At 40.9% G+C, this 21,362-nt stretch overlaps 1 protein-coding gene across 2 annotated transcripts in view; it reads left to right on the forward strand.

The window, feature by feature from the left end:
• The window catches only part of FHOD3 (formin homology 2 domain containing 3), a 406,597-nt gene that overhangs the window by 325,880 nt on the left and 59,355 nt on the right, over positions 1–21,362 (forward strand). The window contains exons 13-16 of one of the 2 annotated variants that reach the window (XM_075704917.1): positions 2,589–2,639; positions 7,195–7,409; positions 14,306–14,611; positions 18,070–18,959. In XM_075704917.1, coding sequence (XP_075561032.1) covers positions 2,589–2,639; positions 7,195–7,409; positions 14,306–14,611; positions 18,070–18,959 — 1,462 coding nt within the window. The remainder of the gene's footprint in view (positions 1–2,588; positions 2,640–7,194; positions 7,410–14,305; positions 14,612–18,069; positions 18,960–21,362) is intronic. The other variant, XM_075704918.1, reaches the window with a different exon arrangement.

Genomic DNA, 21,362 nt, shown 5'->3' on the forward strand with positions numbered 1-21,362 from the left:
ATTTTTAGTAGTTAGAATACATAATGTAATAATCTAAAGAATGGTAGGATAAACGTTTCGTAGCCTTAGAGTTGGTATTTATGGAAAAGATGGCACTGGGTTTCATGTGAGCTTGTTTGTTAGTATGCAGGATTGTTTTCACTGTAATCATCTCTTTAGTAAGCAGTGGAAATGGTCTGTGTCATAGTGCATTTGGAAAGAGGAGTAACTTACTAGTGGTTGGTTGGTTGGTTGAAGGAGATACTCTCCTGGCTCCAGAAGATAGCTAGTTTAGAAGAAAATGAGAGGCGGAGGGAAGGTGGAAGAGCACCATAATAGGATCTTTGGCAGCCAACAGCTGCCCAAGTCCTCCTGAAACAGAAACAATCAGGTCTCAGTCTTCAAGTCTCTTCCAAAAACTCTCCCTCTAAGTGGTATCATCAGGCTGCAGCAGGCTGCCGTGGACAGCCAACATGATCTTTCAGAAAGGAAACTCCCAGACCAAAAAAGCCACCAGGACATTTGGCAGCTTGACCTGTTTGAATAACAGATCTGCACATTTCACTAGAGGTTGGCTACAGTAGTTGTTCTGTCACTAAAAGAGCTTCCTTAAAGTCAGAAAAACAGATTTTTTAAAATATACATCTTCATCCCGTTACTCCAGAGTCAGGAACTGGTTAACTAAATGCCATGATTGTGTTGCATATTTAAGACGAAAATTTTTCAGTGCCCAGTGTTTTCATCTTCTAGATTTGAGTTCCCTGGTCACCCAAAAGTTATAACTTGTGTTTGAGAAGAGGGTCTCCAAAGCCACCAAACTTTGCAGACAGACAGAATCCCACAGTTGATTAAACAGTCTGGCGGGAGGAGGACAAAGCCACAGCAAAGAGTCATGGACAGTTTTGTAAGAGTTCTTGGGATTACATTATCGTATCATCAGTCTGGCTAGAAAACCAGTCTCTGAAGATGTATTTTTGATTAAAAATAGCACTTGCAATTCACAGCCTTTAAACTCGTGAGCAGTACTGGATTTACCATCATGACTCATTTGTTATCTCATTCTTTCCAACTCTGCCTCGAGAACATTGCACTAGGTTCTGGCACCGTTATTGACAAATTGAGGATAATTTAAAGGAGACCATAGCCAGTTGTGAAAGGGCTTGGTTTTAGGAGAGGTGTTAAAAAGCTTCATAAGCTATTGCAAGCAAAAGGAATGCTTTACATAATGAACATTTTTCTCAGTAGAAGGACTATTGTACCTGTTGCATATATAAAATAATATGTCCTAAAATACAAGGGTTATTCTTCAGCTGTAGGGAAGGGTGAAAGTTGTCAGAGGGGAAAGAGTGATGTTAAAATTTGCCTACTGAAAAATTCCTAGATTTTTTTTTTCCCTTTCAGGAGTTATTCCCATAGCTCTTGTAATTCCAGAGAATACTCAGAAAATATGGTAAAAGTATAACCAGTTCAGGGATTCAAAGGATGTGGACATAGCCTGAAACAGTAATGTGTGTGCCCACTTAATGGACTTTTGAAGAGCACTTGCAAGCAGATGTTTGATAGCTATTGGTATAGTAGATGATAAGTAATTCATTTGATGACACATTATAAAGAGAAAAAATAGCGGTTTATTCATAAATGGAGTAGCTCTGAAAATCTTTCTGGTACTCACAGGTTATACTGTGGAAGAATCTAACAGGTAAGGTGAAAGTCTCATCAGTTTTGTCCACCAGATTAAACAAAATATTAAAAATATATTGTAAGGAACTATCTTGCTGTGATATTGAGGCAGGCTGGATGTTCACTGGGTTCTGCTGTGCTCCGAGTTAAATTTCCATCCACATTTGTAGATGCGACAGGCCTGCCTGAAACCACAGTGCTCGGGCATCCAGCAAAGTTCACTTGGCAAAAGCTAAATATATGAGTTACTTGAGGAGCTGTGGGAGGGGCAGCTGACATAGAGGGAGGTTTGTGTCTAGAACTCAGGGTGAAAAATAAAGAAGCGAGAGGTTGTTACTTTGATGATCCTGCATGCGCCTTGTAAGACTGAAGAATTGTCCTACTTGGTAATGCCAGTCCGCCGTCACATTTCCAACCATGGCAACTAAAACACACTGAGGAAAGGTATCTTAGAAAAAGGGATGACACGGTATGCTCCCTGCCTTAGTCTAGCCTGCCAGGTGCCACAGTCACTGTTTCGGGGCATTCTAGATGGAGCAAAAGAGGAATGGTTTAATAGCCACTAATGTGCCTGCTCATTATAGATGAGTCCGGTTCGTTGTATCTAATTTCAGATACCAGGTTTCAAAATGTGCTTCAAGTTCTTCACTTTGGGGGGGGGTGGTGGTGGTGTTTATAATTACTTGTAATAACCTTCCAAACTACGTATTTGGTGTACGCATACCTGTGGTGTATGCATGGATAAGTGAACACATGTACTTTTCAGCCTTTTTTACAACAACAAACTAATAATTTTTGTTGACAACAGCCTTCATTTTCTCTAATCAGCTTGTTTGTACTGCTCTTGGTTTCTTCTACTGTACTTGTACTTCTGTTACTTACCTGATTCTTCTGGTTTCCTCTGCAATTTACTGCAATTCTCTTTTTAGCCGTGATTATTTAGACAAAAGAGAAGAACTAAGACAAGCAAGAGAAGAGAGGTTTGTATATCATGCATCCATCCTTCCCTTTGGTTGTTTGCACTTCCTGTATTCTTTACTGTAGAGCTGTCGTGTATTTACATTTTTAACTCTGCATGCACAGAACACTTTTATTCCAAAAGATTTCTGTAAGAAAGCGGTTGTTTCAGTAAAGAAGAGAATGAGCTCCAGCTGTAAGCACAGCAATAAATGAAGAGCAGTGGGACTGGAATGCATAAGAATGATTGATGATCTATCTTTTATCTATTTGTGTGGGAAATAAGCTTACTCTGTTTGCCTCAGAAAGTTGCCCAAATTTAGTATAGTTATAAATTGAATAAGCCTGTGTTTCTCACCCAGTGGGTCCCAAGCTTTCTGGCGGGTCAGAAAAGGCAACTGAGGATAAAGGAAATTGGGGTCACAAGCATTGCAAAACTGTAGTCACAGTCTGATGGAAATGGTTCTGACCCACTCCCAGTGTATTCTTTATCTTTCAAGGCCAAGTTTTCTATGCTGGTCTCTCTAAACGTTAGCAAGTAAATTACAAAGCTTAGAAGTGTTTATCACTGGGGCATTGTTTTAGTTTTAGTTAAATAGTGTATTTAAAGGGACTGAGCTTCCCCCCCCCCTCCTTTTTTTAATTCGATTGAATAGTTTAGAATTCTGGGCTAGGCTGGAAGCTATGTACTTATGAAAGCACGTTTTTCAAGGAATACTCAACTAAAGACCTTTGCCTTTCAAGTACCTTCATCTGTACCTCCACTAGTAATTACACCCTGGAGGGAGCTCTTGTTTTTACCTGGAAAATATGCACATTACTGAACAAATAGTAGATGAAAAATCATCCAGATTGCTTCAGTTCTGCTTTTATGGTCCTCTGGAGGTTACTCTCTGGAGATACTTTTGGATTGTCAGGAATTGGAATTACATTATCAAAGTATGAGAGCAGCCATCTCAGAAACGGTTGCTGTGTTTTGGTTTGGGGGATTGTTGTTCCCCCCCCCCCCCCCCCCCAAACCCATCATACAGGAGGCAGTTCGCTTCTGCAAACTAAAGTGTGATCTGTTGTGGCTGACGTAGCTAATACTAAAAAATTATTTTGACATCTCTAAGAGTAAGAATAGGTGGATGGGCTTTCCTTTGTCCTTCCAGCCAAAACAATTACAAATAGTTTAAAGCATTTTCTGAAATGAAATGCATCTGAGCACATAAGCATCATACACTGATCTTAGCTGAGTAAAACCTTTTACAGCAAGCGTGCTTGTCAGCAAGGTTTGAAACAAATTAGAAGCAAGCTCTCCGGCACTTTTAAGTTGTAAGGGAATATGCCAAGTAGACTGGAGTATTCTGGGGGAAGTGTCCACCAGCAGGGCATCACTGCTGTGCAATCTGAGAAAAATTCACTGGTCATTAGGAATATGTCTTTATCCTTAGGGCTCTTTTGAACTGAAATATTAAACTATCAGTTCTTCCTCATAAAGAGGAAAGACATGTGTTTGCTTTGACAGCACATAAATATTGGAGAAAACTTGTGCGAGTGAAGTCTTGCACCAATAGTCCATTACATTGGCCTTCTGTAACTATGTTTTTTAATAAACACCTTTGCACAAATTAAGTTTCATTTCCTATAGCAAGTTGCATGTTGACTTGTTTTAAGAGAACGCATGGGCTGTAAGAAAATGCTATAGCCAAGGTGCTAAAATCCCAGTTAAAATCTGGATTGTACATTTCCTCCATATCAGTTTGGAAAAGTAGAAGGAGATAATACTGAGCACATAGGAAAGGCTCTATTAAAAGCACTAGTTTGCCTAAATTCTGTCAGATCTCTGGAGCGTTCTGTGTACTATTGCATCACGCTGGAGCTCCAGAGGACAGGCACCCACTTTTCCAGTGGCTCTGGTGTGGCTTCAGTATGAGGGAGAAAGATTCCTGCAGTTTCAAGGGGTCTGAGTTAACTCAACACCATTCATGTCATGTGTTTTTGCGGTTCGATGATTTGAGACCTTTTTTACTTTGCTTGGTTGGGTGTTTTCCAGTGTCAATTTAAAAATAAACCCAAGAAAGGTGATCTCCCAAGCCCTCTCTAGTGTGATTTACAGCTCAAATGCTCTCAGCCCCGTGACTTTGTTGGTACATAAATATTTTAAGTCGCCTTCCTTCAGGGCATTGCTCAGAGACCTAGAGAACTTGCAATGATACTTTCATCTACTTGAAGATAAGTGGAATGTCATGTTCATGAGGTATACCAAATGGATAGCCCCCAGACTTTTTGCTCTTTGTCTATAGGGAAGAGTCAGCAGAGGCATGATGTTGTCAGCAGGTTTCCATGATTTAAAGGTATACGGCAGTATATACAGAGGCAATGTGTCAATCCTGTAGTGAAGGAACTAATTGCAGGAAAGGGATGGGAGCTAATCCTTCCAGCTCCTTCAGATTTTGGTCTTCATGAGACCTTGTGTATTTGATGCTGGCATTCATTCATTGTTATGACATTGGGCAGAAACAAAAATAACCTAAATAAATGTAATTTATCAAGTGTGAAGTGTTAATAACTGATTCTTGAATGATTTTTATTTCTCAGTTAAATTGCTATATCTGCTTATTAGACTTCCCATTTGATAAGTAGTTACGCTGATGTGCTGCCATGAGAGCCGCTGTTCTGGTTCCCTTTTTTCTTTCAGTATAATGAACAGATACATTTTGAGAAGGCATATCTTGATGATAGTCCTCTGCTTTGCTGGTTGGCTATGCAGCGCACAGCTACAGAAGCTAAAATGTTAAAGCAGCTGAAAAAGAGCCGAGGGCAATAAAACATTGTGGTTCCCCCCGTCACAGAAGGATCCATCCAGATCTTTGTTGTAGTCTGTTGGCAAACTGCAAGACCCTCTCAGCGGCAGCCAGCTGGGCTGTACCTGTTTGAGCTAAGTGATCAATTTGAATGGCTCTTTATGAGTCTGAAGTCCCTTCTGCTCTACTTGTGAGGAGGCAGAAGGTGCAATACGTAAATGACCAACATCAAAAGAAAGACTGGCTTCATGAACTGTAACAAAACATTATGCTAATGCCAGGGAAAGGCTTTCTCCTCTATTGAAAAAGCAAAAATCACTCTCGAGAATTGGCTTCATGTTAGAACTGTAAACAGTTTCTATTTTATAACCATACAAGTATGCGGCTTGTTATATTTTCATCCAGAGTCTGTAGGGGTTCTTTTGCTTGCAGAATTTATTCAAAGCCTGTGCATACCTCTGGAGGAATAAAAGAAAATGAGTTTGTTCTTCATTATTGCTGTTGCAATAAAGCAAATTGCCTCTGAAAACACAGGGACTGCTCTTCAAAGACACATTTCTATGCTTTATATGGATGTTTGCAAATATGCATGCGTGTGCGACTACCATGTGTACTAAGCGTGTTTGTTACTACATACGGCTGACTTCTTTACCCTGCCTGCTTTTAATGCACCCTCGTACACTAATTTGGGCTGTCAGTGAGGCAGAAGGGGCGAGGAGAGGTGTTCGCTGTTACGAAGTGTTTACAACAGTGGGTTATAGGAGGATGACCACAGTGTTTCAGGGACATAAGCAGTAGTCTTGATTAACCTGTTTAACAGTTCACTTGTGGCTAAGACAAAACAGTCTAAAGCCCGATCCAGCTGTATTCATGAATTTATTCCTTAGCAAATAATGGTGGATAAAATTAGCAGACATCTGGAAGAGGCACATATTTCAAAGTTATTTTGGTCGAAATGTATAAAGCACACTATGAAGAATATGATTGGTAGCTGGTCTTAATAAACAGTTAGTGAGTTCTGCCTGCCTAAAATGCAAAACAGATGTATCTTTGTTCTTTTAAAGTGACTTTGATGAATAAACTACATGTGACGTCAGGTCCAAGCTATTGGATGTCTGAGTCCGGCAGAGAAATTTTTTAGAATAAAAAAAAGAAAACTTTCCATTGTAGACTCTGGAGAGAACAAAGTGAATTCCAGTGCATTGCTCTCAGAGCAAATAGAAGCAGGTTCAGAGACTTTAGATAGTCAATCCAAACATTTATTATTGGTATTGTTTTCAGGGAGATCTGTTTTTGTCTGCTGCACTGAACCATTTTCCTCTCCTTGCAGCAAGTCTCAGACTTTGGCTATTTGCATCAGTATTAAGGGGCTCTGGCTTTGGAGGGTTTGTTGGGTTTTTTTTTCTTTTTTTTTTTTTTTTCCCTCCCGTTTTAGTTTTGTGAGAGGGAGGGCTGGGAGGAGGAGGAGGAGGTGAAGGAGGAGAGTGAAAAGGAGGACAGACAAATGCGTCCAAAAGGAGAAGGACTATGCAGACACAATACTGTATCTAAGGACTCTTTAACTCTGCTGGTTTTTGCTTTTGTTTTGTCATGAGCAATTTAATGTTTTTCAGGGCAGTAGTCTTTGCTTTGGTGTGCATTTTTTGGCAGATTGACCAGGCAGGCAGTTTAGTGCTGTACCCCTTGTGTCAGGAAGTCAGCTCATTCTCTGCAGGTGTTTCATCCATAAACAAGCATCAGCCACAGACTTCTTTTTCTTTACGGAAACCCTCTGGAATTTAACTTTCAGATACAAATACTTGGAGAGGTTGGCAGCGGAAGAGTATGAGAAGGAGCTGAGGAGTCGGAGCATAAGCCGAGGCAGAAGTGAGCTGTCCTTGAACCTGAGATCTCCTTCAGCCCCATCCTCGCCTGTACCCAAGTGTGTCAGCCCAGCATCCATAGAGTCCCAGGAAGAGCTGAAGACCCCTTCTACCCCTTGTGGGACCCCTCAGCCCTCAGAAGGTAAGTGAAAAGGAGGGCAGGGGAAAGAGCAGTGGTTTTATCACAGTTTCTCTTGGGCTAGCAGTGATTTTTGATGCATGAATGCAAGAATATAACCTCTGAGGTGCCAAAGTAAAGGGTCTAATTATATTGTTTCATGCTGTCTTCCTAAATTTCCTCCTTTTTTCCATAGATATGGATGTCTTCTAGTCTGTTCAAGCAAAGAATATACTGCTAATTGTTGCTATGATTTATATTATCATTGTCTGTTGCTATTAGAATGGAATAATTGGAAAATACAGCATACAGAGGGTCTTAATTTTAGCATCATGTTCCTTGTATATTAGAAGTTACTGAATACTAAACCAACAATATTCCTGCCAACAGATTTTGCTTATGTGGTTTTTCTGAAAGAAATGCAACAGATGAATGCCAAGATTATAATAACCTTCCAGCAGAGCACAGGCTGAATGGGACAAACAGAAAAGGTCTTGAATTGAAGGCAGGGAGGGTGTGTTGGTTATTTTTAACACCAACAAAAACTCTTAAAATTGTAGCACAAGTAGTAAAGGACTTAAAAGAGACCACAGACAATTAGTAAAAAGGAAAGTATAATTAGTGTTTGCACAGTTGGTTTGCTGTCATGTAATTTATTGGTGTACAGAGCATTATTTTTTGTGTGTGCACGTCATTCTACCACTTGCATCATGTACCCCTCCTTCAGTCCTCAAAAAAACACCCACCATACAGATTTATATTTGCACCACATGATGTTGCATTAACATTGGGAGCTAGAATGCATGTTGAGGGTGAATTATCGCCATCATTCATTTTCATTTTATTTGATTTCCTGCTATGTGCTATTGGTGATTAATGCATTTGTAACTTGCACTGCTTGGTTTTATTGAGTGTTATGGCTGGTAGCATGCTATAAAGCAAGGCAATTTAAGAAAAAAGTTACAAATACTGAATGTTGCATATGTTTATCCTCGCTGTACTAAGTAGGTGAAGTTTATTTAATTTAGGTTTATGTATTTTCCCAATTATATTCCCAGTTTTCTTGTCTGGCACCTTAAAAGTCTCAGTGGAATCATTTGAACTTAAAAAACATGGATATTTTCCTGTAACACTTGATATTCAGAAACATCCAGATGCCCATTTTTTTGAGTGCAATATTGCTTTTAGAGCAAATAAGCCGGATTTTTCCACCATTAAGATTTCAGAGCTGGGTAGGGAGCAAGTATCTCTTTTATGATGATTTTAACATATTTCTCCTGGAAGCATTCAAAAAAAATTGCGGCATGAAATGGAGCAGCACAATCCATTTGGAGAATACATTTAGAGCAGGTGTACAGGGCAACTTCAGGCAGCCAGAATATGGCAAAGCTATCAACACATGGGTAGGCAGGACTTCTCTACTAAAACTCCTGGCAATATCAGTAGGCATCAGAGGACACACCTGGAAGCCTGGCAAATGGGCTGCAAGGAGAGAACATGTGGATGGGGCAGGGTAAGCCTCCAGCCAAGGGCAGCTGCAGGCAGATGGCCAGAACAGCACCAGAACCCCTGTTCTGAAATCTGCTGAAATCTGCATACTTCAGTGGGAGCTGTGCATGAGGAAGGACTGCTGTTTCAGGCCTACCAAAAGCATTGGAAAGGTCATATGAAGTAATGAGCATATGGGCAGGGCAGGCTCTGTCGTCTGGAAGTGGCCAGATTATTGGATATCAGCCAACAGCTGGCAGGCTTATTTATTGATTTTGTGCCATGGCCTCTAGAATATTATCTTGAGTTCCTTATGCTCCATAATGAGTTAAAATCTCAACTTTTACTGTCCTTAGGAAATGTTATGAATCCCACATTATAGACAGAGAAACTGAGGCATTAACTTGCTTAAGCCAGTTGTAGGAAAGCTGAAATAGAGCCATGGACAGAACCCAGATGACTTGCACCCCAAGCAGTTGCTTTGAACATGGGGCTCACCGTCTTCTGAAGCAAGGATAAAACTGGAGAAGGAAAGCACTTCCTTCATTCTGTGCATAGGACCTTCCAAAGACTCTGCAAGAACAGTGTTAATGGATGTGTGATACTCATCTGCAGAATTCAGAACCTGAAGTCAAACAGGAAGTTTGCTCCTCTACTAGCAAAACAATAAGTGATTTTCAGAGTCAGATTTATTTTATGCCATTTGCGCTGAATTATCTTTTGGCCATCCAGTATCTACTGAGCTTAAGAAGGAAATGGATTTTGTCTGTGGAACATGGAACTTTGTCCCACGCTGTGAAGCGTCACAGCATCTTTACCCAATATAAAAATCTAGACTTACTGAGCTCAAGTGTTTTCTCATATAAAACAATTGGTTCCACTAAAGTAATCAAGTCTTGTAAGACTTACTCTTGTAAAACTTGGGGTATGGCATTCAGAGGAAATGAAGGCAGTCCCATAACAGCAAAATGGAACTTAATATTTTTTTTCAGAGCAGCTACTTCCTCTTTTGTAATTTCATTGGAGAATATTTTATGAAGTGCACATGTGCAGTAAAGGAGAGCAACAATAACCAAGACATCTCTGAATTCAATCCACAAAGGAATTGGAGATGAGCCCTTCTCTGAGAGGAGCAACTTTTTAGCACTTGAGGAAGTAAGCAGGCCAACGCAACTAAACATTGTGGACAACAGGAAACCTTCTGAACGTATTAGTAGCTGAACAAGGTTCAAATACTGCCTCAAGTATGACTGGTGAAAGCATCTCAGCAGATGGAGAAGCGCCGGAGTGTGAGGCAGTGAGGCCATGGCAGCCCCAGTTGTAGAGCCAAAGGAACCGTGATACAGAAAGTCAGAGGAGGAACTGGGGTGGGGGACAAAGAAAGATCATTTTTGACTTGATGAAGAAAGAGCAAGTTCCCTACTGGTGATCACTCTGTGCTAGTTTTTACTGTCACAGGGAATGAGACTAAAAGATTCGGTTGGGGGTGAAGAAAGAGAGAGAGTTCCTCCTGAATTCACAGCAAGAGGAATCCCGTGCTGGAGGAACTGAAGGGCGATAACAACCAAGACTTTAAGCAATGCCTGAACAATTAAACCGAGAGGGCTTGGGTAGGTGTAGCTGTCTTCAGATTTACTGTACACATCCGCAAGAGACACTTCGCATAAGTATCTCCCAGCTCCAAGTAGAGAGCAGAGAAAATAGATGAAGTTGCGGTTGCCTAATCTATTACCCTGGTAGGGGATTAGGTATGGGCCTGGAGGGACATTCGTTCTCTCTGAGGGCTTATAGGATGGGGGGTTTGAGGTCTATCATCAGGCACTAAGGATACAACATCTTGTGTCTGCTTCAGAGTTCCTTTATAGTTGAGTATTGAAGGAAAAGTTGCTTCCCTCCGTGTCCCTGTATAGCATTACAAGTTTGTAGCCATCTTTTTCAGAGGGCAGCAGCTTGCTGTCCTCTCTAACCTCTCACCCAAAAGAGGGCTATCGCCAACTTCCGAACAGATGCTAGGGATCAGATCGGGTTGCTAGGGCTTTACGTGGCCAAGTCTTGAAAATGTCTGAAGATGCAGATTACACCATCTCTCAAAACGACAAAATCTTTACACATTCACTGAGGGACCCTGCTACTGTCTCTTTTAGTGATGAGGTTACACAGCTTCTTTGGGAGGTTTCATTCTATCAAGAAGTCTTTGCATTTTTTTCCAATAATACATTTTTAGAGATTAGGTTCTGTCAGAAGAAGAAGTGGGCATCTGACTCAAAAATTAGTCCTTAAAGCCACATTCAGTTTTCCTCCTCATGATTAATCCAATTGCAAATAAAACTTCTGCTCATTTAAAGACTGCAATGCCCTCATTTGTTTTAATGGGGAGGAGAGGCTAGGGAAGCTAAGACTTGAGAAAAGTGTGAAAAATAGCATATGCAAGTGAAAAGAGATTACTTCTACTACTGAATCTCGCAATGCCAGTTTAGGTTTTAAGAACTGTATATGTGTAAGGATTGGGGTTTTTTTTAAAAAAAATAAAATATGTTGCTTGTAATGACATCACACTTCTTAATGTCTCAGGAATGCCTTCTTTGCTGTTGATGCTTTTCGATATGACCATGCTTGCTTCCCTGAGTCTTTACACTCTCCACCAGCAGAAGCCTGAAGACAGGAAACAGAGCCTGGTCTGTTTTTTAACTCTGTTGCCACCTGCAAGGTTGCCACTTAGAGTAGTGTCTTGTCTGGTGTGAAAATTGATCCAGTATATACAGGACTGAAAGTTCCAGCTCATTTCAAATAGGCCACCACCAAACATTCACCAAGAATTGTATTTTTTAACATCTTTAGAATTCTCACCAATATCAGCCCAATGGATTACACGATGGAACTGCAAGGGATGGACACATGTCTAGCTTGCTGGCTTTATCCTCTGGCTAGTGCTTGCTTGACGGATTTGATTTTTTAACTGCTTTTTAAGGGAACCGCTACGGGACTTATCTCACTATTCTTAAGTTATTTGGGTTATCATTGGATTGTTTGATAGTGTCCCTGAAGAGAGAGAGACTGTCAAAATGAGTGTCAACGTATCCCTGTTTTGTTCTAGAAGTGCTTAGATTTTGATGCTCCTTGAACTCAAAAGAGCATGCTGTGTCAGTATATTGCTCTTTACTCTTTGTTATATATTTGATTCTGCTAAGATACTGCATTTTTTTTGTATGTGTGGAACATTTCTTGTTTGAAGAGTCTCCCCTGACTTTGTCCTACTGAATTTTCAGTGCAGTTTCACGATGACAAAGGTGCCATAAACATTAGCAGTCCTGGCCATGTTTTAGTCAGCTTTTTTCTCCACCTGAGCTGTTGGAGTTGACCTTTTGGTTATTGCATGACAGCTTTTGTTTTAGAGGGAAACATGTAAAATTCATACGAAACTGTGATGAATTGATGACACTTGTATATATGGAGCATTGCAGCATGGCAAGCTCAGTCTTTCATGCTACAGTACCACGTTTGTTCTAGGAACTCCTGAAGGATTCCTAAGCTGGCATCTCCGTTATATTAAAATCTTGGCTTGACTTTAAAATGCTCTTTTAAAATACACACTGACAGCTGTAGTCAGAAACACACCACCGGGATTCAGACTGTCTGCCAACTTCTTGCCAGCTCTCTGTAATTTTGATTCTCTCGTAGGCAAGGTCCAGGGTACAGTCATAGGCAAGGTACATTTAGAGAGACAAGGCATGTGCAGAGCTGCTCATATATTTAATATTAGACTTTTAGATGCTGTCTATGTAGAAGAGGGAGAAAGGTAAGCTTCTAACTGGGAATATTTTAAAACATCTTAGACGGATTTGAGTGAGCGTGGGCTATATATTAAACATACTATGTGTACATTTCTTTTATATAAATGTATTCTATGTGCATGTCTGGTTATTTAACTTCACATTTAAAATCAATTGTGAAAGTGTAGAAGCTTAGCTTCAGTGAAATCAGTGGCAAAAAAAAAATTTGCATTTTTGTACACTAAAATTTCATGAAATGAAGTGGAATGGTGTGGCACTGAAGATGCATTACTGAAAGCTAGTTTTAAAACGTATTATTGTAAAGATAGGCAAAAAGCATTGTTAGAAATCATCATTCTTTGTGTGGGTGTCTCAGAAAATAGGATAGACATGCAACATGAAACAGTCTTAGGAAAACATTGTGACCTTTGTTATTTTGGCTTATGCTTTCTCAGGATAAATCTATTTACCTGCTCCCTAGAGGGCTGAAATGTTTGGATTGCATTCCAGTGATACTTTTTTTTCCAAAGATTCATGTAGTTCTTGAAGAAAGTCTCATCGTATATCATGCAATCCAAAGACCATGACAAGTCCAGAAGGCTCTTTTGCATTATTGTAATGAAAAGGAGTTAGCAGAGGGAAAAAACAAGTATGACTTGGTCATTGTAGTTCAGCCACCCAACACAAGATTTAGCACAGAGGGAATTTGGGGAGTATGCAGAGCTAACATGCATGCCCATTTTCATCACTCTTGCATGGCCATTTCAGTTTTCAGAAAATTGTGAGCTGCTTGATGTGAATATGTGTGGATGCTCTTCAGTTTCTTTGCAGCATGCAAAGAATATTTGCATGTGAAAATCTGCTGGTTTAGCTAAAAACCATAAAGGTGAATGAATGAATTTCACTGTCAGAGATAAAGCAGGGAAGAAGAAACCAAGTATACTATCAACAGTGTTTGCTGTGTGCCAAATGATAAAAAAGCTCATCATATGCCATATGCCAACCGATTGGAAAATAAATTTGTGCCATATGTCAAGCAGTTGGGAACTTTGTTCAGTTTTGATGTGGCTATTCTGAAGCAAATGTGCATAAAAAAACATACGGTTTTTGTCAGCCAAGTGTGTGACAGTGCCATTTCCAGACTGTGCCATTCAACTGTGTTAATAAAACTAATATTTGTATTTTTTTGTTGAAGTGTTCCTCATCAGATGAAAAAAGAATTCTTCCAGAACCCAAAGAAAATGCAACCAAAAGCCAAAATCTCCCTCCTTTTTGTTTTTTAAAAGATCTCTTCCTTCCTGGCCCTGTCTAGGCACTGGGTTGTCAATGTCACGCTCAGGTGGGATGTCCATTTTCTGCGGATTCGTTCAAATCCTTATGTGAGTCCAACACTCCAGCTGTGGAAGTATGTATAAAAACAGTGGGCTGGCTCCAGACAGCAAGCAAGGGGGTTTGCCAGGCCACTAGTCTCACATGCAATGCTGTCGTCGCACAACATTCATCAGTCTGTTGCTCCTAATGTTCAGCATGCTGTGGACTTGCTTTTTATTTTCTTTCCATAAGGCACTTGTACAACTTTCACGTCGCTCTCGTTTAGAGGGGTGAGCCTGAGATGACTCCGTCGTTAAGTGAATCTCTTTCTCCCGTTGTTCTCTCCGCCAGTGAGTGCCAGTGAACCCGAACCAGAGACAGAGACAGAACCAGACCCAGAGCAGGAGGCTGAGGCTGAGGCCGAGCAGGGAACGGAGACACCCAAGGAAATAGAGGCTACAGAGGTGGGACCAGAGAGTGAGGTGGAGCAAGGACCAGAGAGAGAGCCAGAAGAAAGTGCAATACTCAGTGAAAAAGAGAGGCAGAATGAGGAAGTGAATGAAAAAGACAACTGCTCTGCATCCAGCATATCCTCAGCAAGCAGCACTTTAGAGAGGGAAGAGAGAGAGGACAAGTTAACCAGTGACAATGAAACTGGTAAAGTGAAGCTTTTTCAATAATGAAGGGTTTCTGGTGAAAAAAAAAAAAAAAGGTTAAATTAGCAGCTCTGTTGTTGTGTTAATTAGCTAACAAACCCTTTGTGCCTAAGACTTCCATCACCCTTGCCAAATCCGTTTCCATTCTCTGCTTGGAAATCCACAGACTGATGGGTTTTCTGTCTTTGAGGGACAGTAAGGCCTTGATAAAATGAGGTTTCCTTTGACTCGAGACGATTTGCTTCTCCTAAGACTAATGTGTTAACTGTTGAATCATCGTGTTGCAGCAACTTGCATCTCTAGCTCCCGAGAATTTTTGGGGGTTTTCTACACATAAAACAGTGAGAGGAGGAGCCCTGTTGACATGATTTGTCATGAGATTCCAGATACCTTTTCTCATGCTATTACCTGTTAGTGGAAGGGGAAGAGCAATGAGGACTGGGATGTTTATTCCTTCCTTTGTTTCCCATCTTGGTTAGACTTCAGAAAGCAGAGAGAGATACATGGGAACTGCTGAAGATAGGTCTGGGCTGTGGCCATCCTGAGCTCGTGTGGAGGAGGCACATGAAACAGACCTTGTCTGGAAAAGACCAGGTCTGTAGTGACCAGTGGTTCTGGTCAGATATGCCACCAGGCACCTGTAAAGGGTAGCCCAGCCTGGAAAACACCTTAAGAACTAGTTTTGTGTCTGGAGAGATAATGACAACCAGAGCTTGACACTCAGCCCAGGTAGGGAATAAAAGGCAGATTTTGACCTTCACTGATTGATTACTCTTTTCTAGCTTTTTATAGAGGTAAAAGAATGTGATGTAATTAGGGCATTTGGTTTCTGAGTCTTCTTAGGGCTGAACAGGCGAGTGCATTGTCCTGAGTTTTTTAAATTCTACATAAGAAAACAAAAATTGCTTCACAGTCCGAAATAGTCTTGCTCTTTTCTGAAAGAGGGATGACACTGAATCACAAGGATTACCTCACAGAGATGAACTGTCAGATTGTACTGTTCATGTTTAAACCCTATCACTTTTTTTTTTTTCTGGGAAGCATTAAGTTAATTTTGTTCTAAATTTATGAGCTATCTGCTTTTCACCCAACACCAAGATTGAGTTCCTTAGAATGGTATTGTACTCTTAAAGAATGTAGATGGATATATATGTAGGAAAGGGAGGGGGGGTATGACAGATGAAGGATGTCATTACACTGTGGCGTAGTCCAAGATAGTCCAAGTGCAAGTAAGGGAGAACAGGTTACAGGTTTTTTCCCCTCTTCTTGTCTGTTACCGCTCTAATTGAAGTGCTTATGTACTTTTTGTTAAAAGCTAAGAAATGTACCCTGTTATCGAAAAATCAACATCTTAAAATTTACCTACATTACCAGTAGATGAAAAATTTGTCAGGTTGTGCTATGTAGGAGGTGTCATGTAGTGAGTTGTTTGCTTTCTAGTAGGTGATGAGATTTGGAAAGCAAACTTTGATGAGTGGTTTTGCAAAGGGATTGAATCCTGGAGGATCCCAGCTGGTGAAACTGAGAGCGCGTAGGTCATGTGGGATTTGTTGAAAGGATCCTGGGAGCAATCTTGAACATCTTTGAAGGAAAGGCTGGGAGTAGGGGGAAATCCTCTGGGAGAGCTCAGCTGGGTGAAATCTATGGTGTGGGGAAGGAGGTGCCTAGTTGCGTTGTCTAGTGAAACTGCCTCAGAGACAAATCTGAGAGACTACCTCAGGTGACAAATCTTGGTGAGAAAGCAATCCCAGGGATAAAGTCTGAGGAAAAATAAACAGATAATGGAAGCACTCAAGTTTCCTGCAGGAAAGTAGAAGGAAATAATTTTGGAGGTTGTATCCATTGCCGAAAAACAGTCTCTTTTGTCTGGGCTTAAACCTCAGGACTCATTTTAAAATGTGGTTTAGAGGTTGATCTGAATAGAGCTGGGAACCCTTTCTGTCCATACGCTTTGTGCTGTGAGACCCATCCTACATCTCAACATAGTGTTATTTTAAAGGGGTAGGGGGGGAGTTGTGCGGCCCTGGATGTGGATCTTACCGAGGGGACACCTTCTCAGAGCACAGGGCTAGAAGTTTTGGTAAGAAAGCAACTCCCGTTGATGAAGGAAACCGTAGAAGATGTTTAAAACTGTAAAGTATTGAAAAAGGTGGAAGCATAAGGGAAGAAACAAATATAAAATGGAAGTTTAAGAGAAAGGGCAACTGACAGGTATAAAAGAAAATCTTTAACCACCAGGGGCCAAAAGGAAGGCAGGCTAGCAATCAAAATAAAATGTTTTTAAGAAATAAAGTTTACAAAAAACTTACTAATAAAATGTGTAAAGACTATGGGGAACAGAAGGAATCCCTTACAGGAAATACAGTAAGTGTGAAGAATTATCTTTGTCCATGTTTAATCACTTCATCTGATGCCCACTGGAAAATGAAGCACCATAATTTGCAGACACGTTATCCACATTGGTTAGCAGTATTATATTCAGGGAAATGTAGCCGAAGAGATGCTTACATAATTTATTTTTACAATTTAACTGCTATAGTTTTTTATTGATGGTGCTGTCTCAAACATGGTATTTTGCAGATTATTGTTGAGAAAAGCAGTAGTCAGAAAGATGAAGCTTCATTACAGTGACATGTTAAATGATTGTGATGTGAGAAGGCGGCCATTAGGCTTTCAATGCCATCATATATTACAGGGAGGGTAACAGTGGTTGATGAGCAGCATTTTCAAAACTCTTTTATGAAGGTGCTCATATTCCTAGAAATAACTTTAAAAACCTTGCTTATGCTTATACTCACTGATTTGCCCTGAGAGCTGTACCCTGGATATGCAGCCTGCTCTGGGATTCAAATAGTCCTGTTGTGAAGATGGCCCAGGCACCCAGCCGGGAGGTCTGAGGAAAAGCCAAATGTGAAAGCTGTCCTCCCCTAGCCAGCAGGGAGGGAGGAGGAGGAGGAGGAGTAAGCAGTTACATGTTAACCTTGACATCAGGCGAGGAAGATCTTTTTTATAAGGAAGTTTTCCTGGGGTGGTTCCAGTTTATGGCCAGGTGAAAAGTACGATGATAACCTATTTTGTGCCATTGTAATGATATTTAAGCCCCATTCCAGATTACTAAAGATTCTGAGCATTTATGCACTGTATAATATGAGCTGGGGTAGTAAGTACAAAGTGAAATCTGACAGATTTCAGGAGAAACCTGAACCTTGAAATCCTGACAGTTATGTGGTCCCTCCCAAGCTACACTGATTATTTTCTGCTTCCATTCCTTTTTTGAGAATTACCCCAACCCATCAAGATTGGGCCATATATCAGCACTGTCACTTACTTCAAAATTTTCAAAGCTACTGCTTGCCCAGTTTCAAACTAATTGTGCATGTGTCCCCCAATTTTTTTTCTGGTGGGCTGAAGAGTGTTCCCTCCCCTTGACTCGTCCCATCTGTGTGTGTGTGATTGCAGGTCCATGGTCGCAGACCATTCAGGATGCTGGTGTGAATGAGCAGTGCAGCAACATCCTCAACAACAAGCGGTTTATGCTGGACATGTTGTATGCGCATAACAAAAAGCCCAAGGATGAAGAGGAGAAGGAGCTGGAGGCGAAGGAGGAAAAGAAGGAGACGGAGGAAAGTGAGGAGTCACTCACTAGCCTAGCCAGTAGGATCTCTATCCTTCAGGCCACGAAGCAGGCCAAAGATGAAAGTGTCAAAAAGATGGAGATCGGAAATCTGGACAACCAAGGCAGCGTGAAAGCCTTTGCGGAAAAATTCAACAGTGGTGAGCTGGCCAAGGGGACAGCCGTGCCTGAAGATGAAATCAGTGAACAGGTCCCCGAGAAAACACCAGCGCAGCCAAAGAAGGAATCTGACTACATCTGGGATCAGCTCATGGCTAATCCTAGAGAACTTAAAATCAAAGACATGGATTTTACAGACTTGGGGGAGGAGGATGATGTAGATGTGTTGGACATGGATATGGGTCCTGGGGACTCCCTTGTTCCCCCTCCTCCACCTCCACCTTCTTTTCTGGGTTTGCCTCCTCCACCACCTCCCCCGCTGTTTGGATGTCCACCTCCACCTCCACCCTCTGCTAATTTATTGGCTCCTCCTCCGCTGTTCAGCACTCCTCAGGGTTTAGGGTCACCCCAGGTTTCCAGGGGTCAGCCAGCATTTATAAAGAAGAAGAAAACCATCCGTCTGTTTTGGAACGAGGTACGGCCATTTGAGTGGCAGTGTAAAAACAACAAACGCTGCAGAGAATTCCTGTGGTCGAAACTGGAACCCATTAAGGTGGACACTTCCAAACTGGAGCATCTCTTTGAGTCTAAATCCAAGGAACTGCCTGTCACAAAGGTACAACTCATATTCAGCTTGCTATGATTTTCCTATTGTATTGGTATTCATTCTGACGTAGATCTAGGTGATTTATGTTGTTTATATGAAAACAGTGGAAATTACTGGATGTGTTTCTAGCTTGGCCTGTGACGGAAGGTATTCCATGGCCTGAAACAAGGAGATGAAGCTAGGGTGGTATATGTGCCAAGCTGCCCTCTTATCTCAGGTCTACCGCTTTTGGGGTATCACCTCAGGTGGGGAATATCAACAAATTTTACATTAGGTTGTTTGTAGCTGAGTGCCAAACTAGGTATTGAAATCTGAAATATCTTCTGTTACGTTCATATAAAGGTCACAGCATGATGATTCATATCTGTGTATTTGACAGTTCTTCACTTGGTAATATCTTCCTAATCGTTATGTAGAAAGGTTAGAATATCAAACTGGATCTGCTGCAAAAAGCCTACATGTGTGCTTTGTTCTGAAGGATCAATTTATCAGTTGGACCAAGTTGACAGCTGAACTCTGCAGGGGTGTTAGGGTTTTGTTTTATACTGGTGAACAGGCCTATTTCAAATCCTTAATTTGTACAGTGTGGCTATCCAAATTTTAGGATAGAAGCTGGCACAGGAAATACCTCTGTAGCTAGGATTCCCTCTTCCTTAGGAGCATTGTTATAAAATAAATAAAATAAAGGGCTGGTGACATGGCTGTTTAACATTAGACTCAACAACAAAGGGAAGTCTTTTATAGTTAAATTTAGTAGGAATTTGAAGTAGCATTAAAAAAGTTACTAGCATGAACATTTGTTTTTCATGGCTACATAAACTCTTTTTCTTGTAAGCAGAATAATCGGTAGCAGGGAAACAATGTTTTTTTCCAGTTAAAATGCTAGTAAAAGATGTCCATCTCTCTTACTTAAAATAAGTAAATCACTTGTATGTTTTCTATGTATGCCTATATGTTTTATAGTGACATAAAAAACAGTCAGTACCTTGAATATTTTACTTCTGCTTGGCTGGCAAAATTTGTTATGTGTATTGTGTATCATATATATTATTGTTTGCTCTTAATCTGGGGAGACTGGATGTCTCACGGTAAAAGTTCTCCGTGTCCCTTGTCTGGGTTACTAACTCAAAATTTTCTAATACTCATTCTTGATCTTCTTGGCTGAGTCGAAACATTGCAATTTGAACAATCAAGCCCCTCATTAAGTACCTAACAAACAACAGGTACATAAAGATATGGCTCACGTAGATTCCTCCATCTCTGTTCTTAGGTGAATTTTCTGTGACACAGATGCATGTAGATCTGAAACGTATGGCATAGCAGCTCTAAAAACACATTCAGCTGATCGTTCGTTTGACTGATGCTGAGATTAATTTCTCTCTCTAATTCCCTTTCTGCTGAGAAAGGAATGCTGGTGACGTTGTAGCGTGTTACTCCTCATCTCTCTCCCTGTAAATACAAATCTGCCACAGATGGTTCCTAGATGGAAGGAATGAGAGCGTTTTCTTAGATCCATAAAACATTTAATTCCTTGAATTGAATGTGGAATTATGACATATTTGCCATTTCCAAACTTTAGCTCTGTGCTAAATGCCAGTATTGTAATGGATCCGTCTGGCTGATTCTTAGTCTTTTATTCTCACCCAAAATTTTTGATAAAATGTTAAATTATTGGAATTTTGACTTGTTTACTTTTCCAGTGATTTACCGTGCACATTCCCAAGCTACCTTGGGCCATTTTCCCCCCTACTCCCCTCACGCTTGCTTCCCAAACCTGCCTGGGCTGCTTGATGCTTTGGCACAGCGTTTGGCTTCTGGCTGGAAGATGAGTGAGCAGGTTTCTTTGAAATTAGTGCAAGTCTGAGGAATGATTTAGGTGACTGCTTTCCTCTTGGAGACTAATAACTGCTCTCTGCATGAGACGTTATACTTTTGGCTCTCTTTCCACCCCATCCCATAACACAGACATAGAAGTCTCATTGTCTCTGTAGAGAAGACAATGGTGACCAAGGATTGCCATAGTGGAGGTCTGCTCAGACTTCTGAGACTCTTGAGTGGTTTTGGTGAATACCAGCAAATCTTCCAGGGTAGGAGATGGTCCTTAGATCAAGTGAGAGTGGGACTAATTAAGCAGACCACTGAATCTGTAAAAGACTTGAGGTTTGGTATGAAGATTGCACTCAAATTAGGATAGCTCTCGCTTTTTCCAGACTGCTTGGTTTATTTCCAGGGAGTACATTCCCCGTTGTGTCTAGTTTCTCGTGTCCAATGGCTGCAATCCAAAACAGGTTTATTCTATAATATCGTAAAGTCTGACTCACAGCTCAGTTGGTTCAGCTGAAAAAAAGAGTGCAGAGCAACAAATCAAAAGTCAAATCTCCACATTTCATAGCAATAGATGGAAGCAGGTGC

Source organism: Pelecanus crispus, chromosome 2, assembly GCF_030463565.1.
Source record: "Pelecanus crispus isolate bPelCri1 chromosome 2, bPelCri1.pri, whole genome shotgun sequence".
Taxonomy (NCBI): Eukaryota; Metazoa; Chordata; class Aves; order Pelecaniformes; family Pelecanidae; genus Pelecanus; species Pelecanus crispus.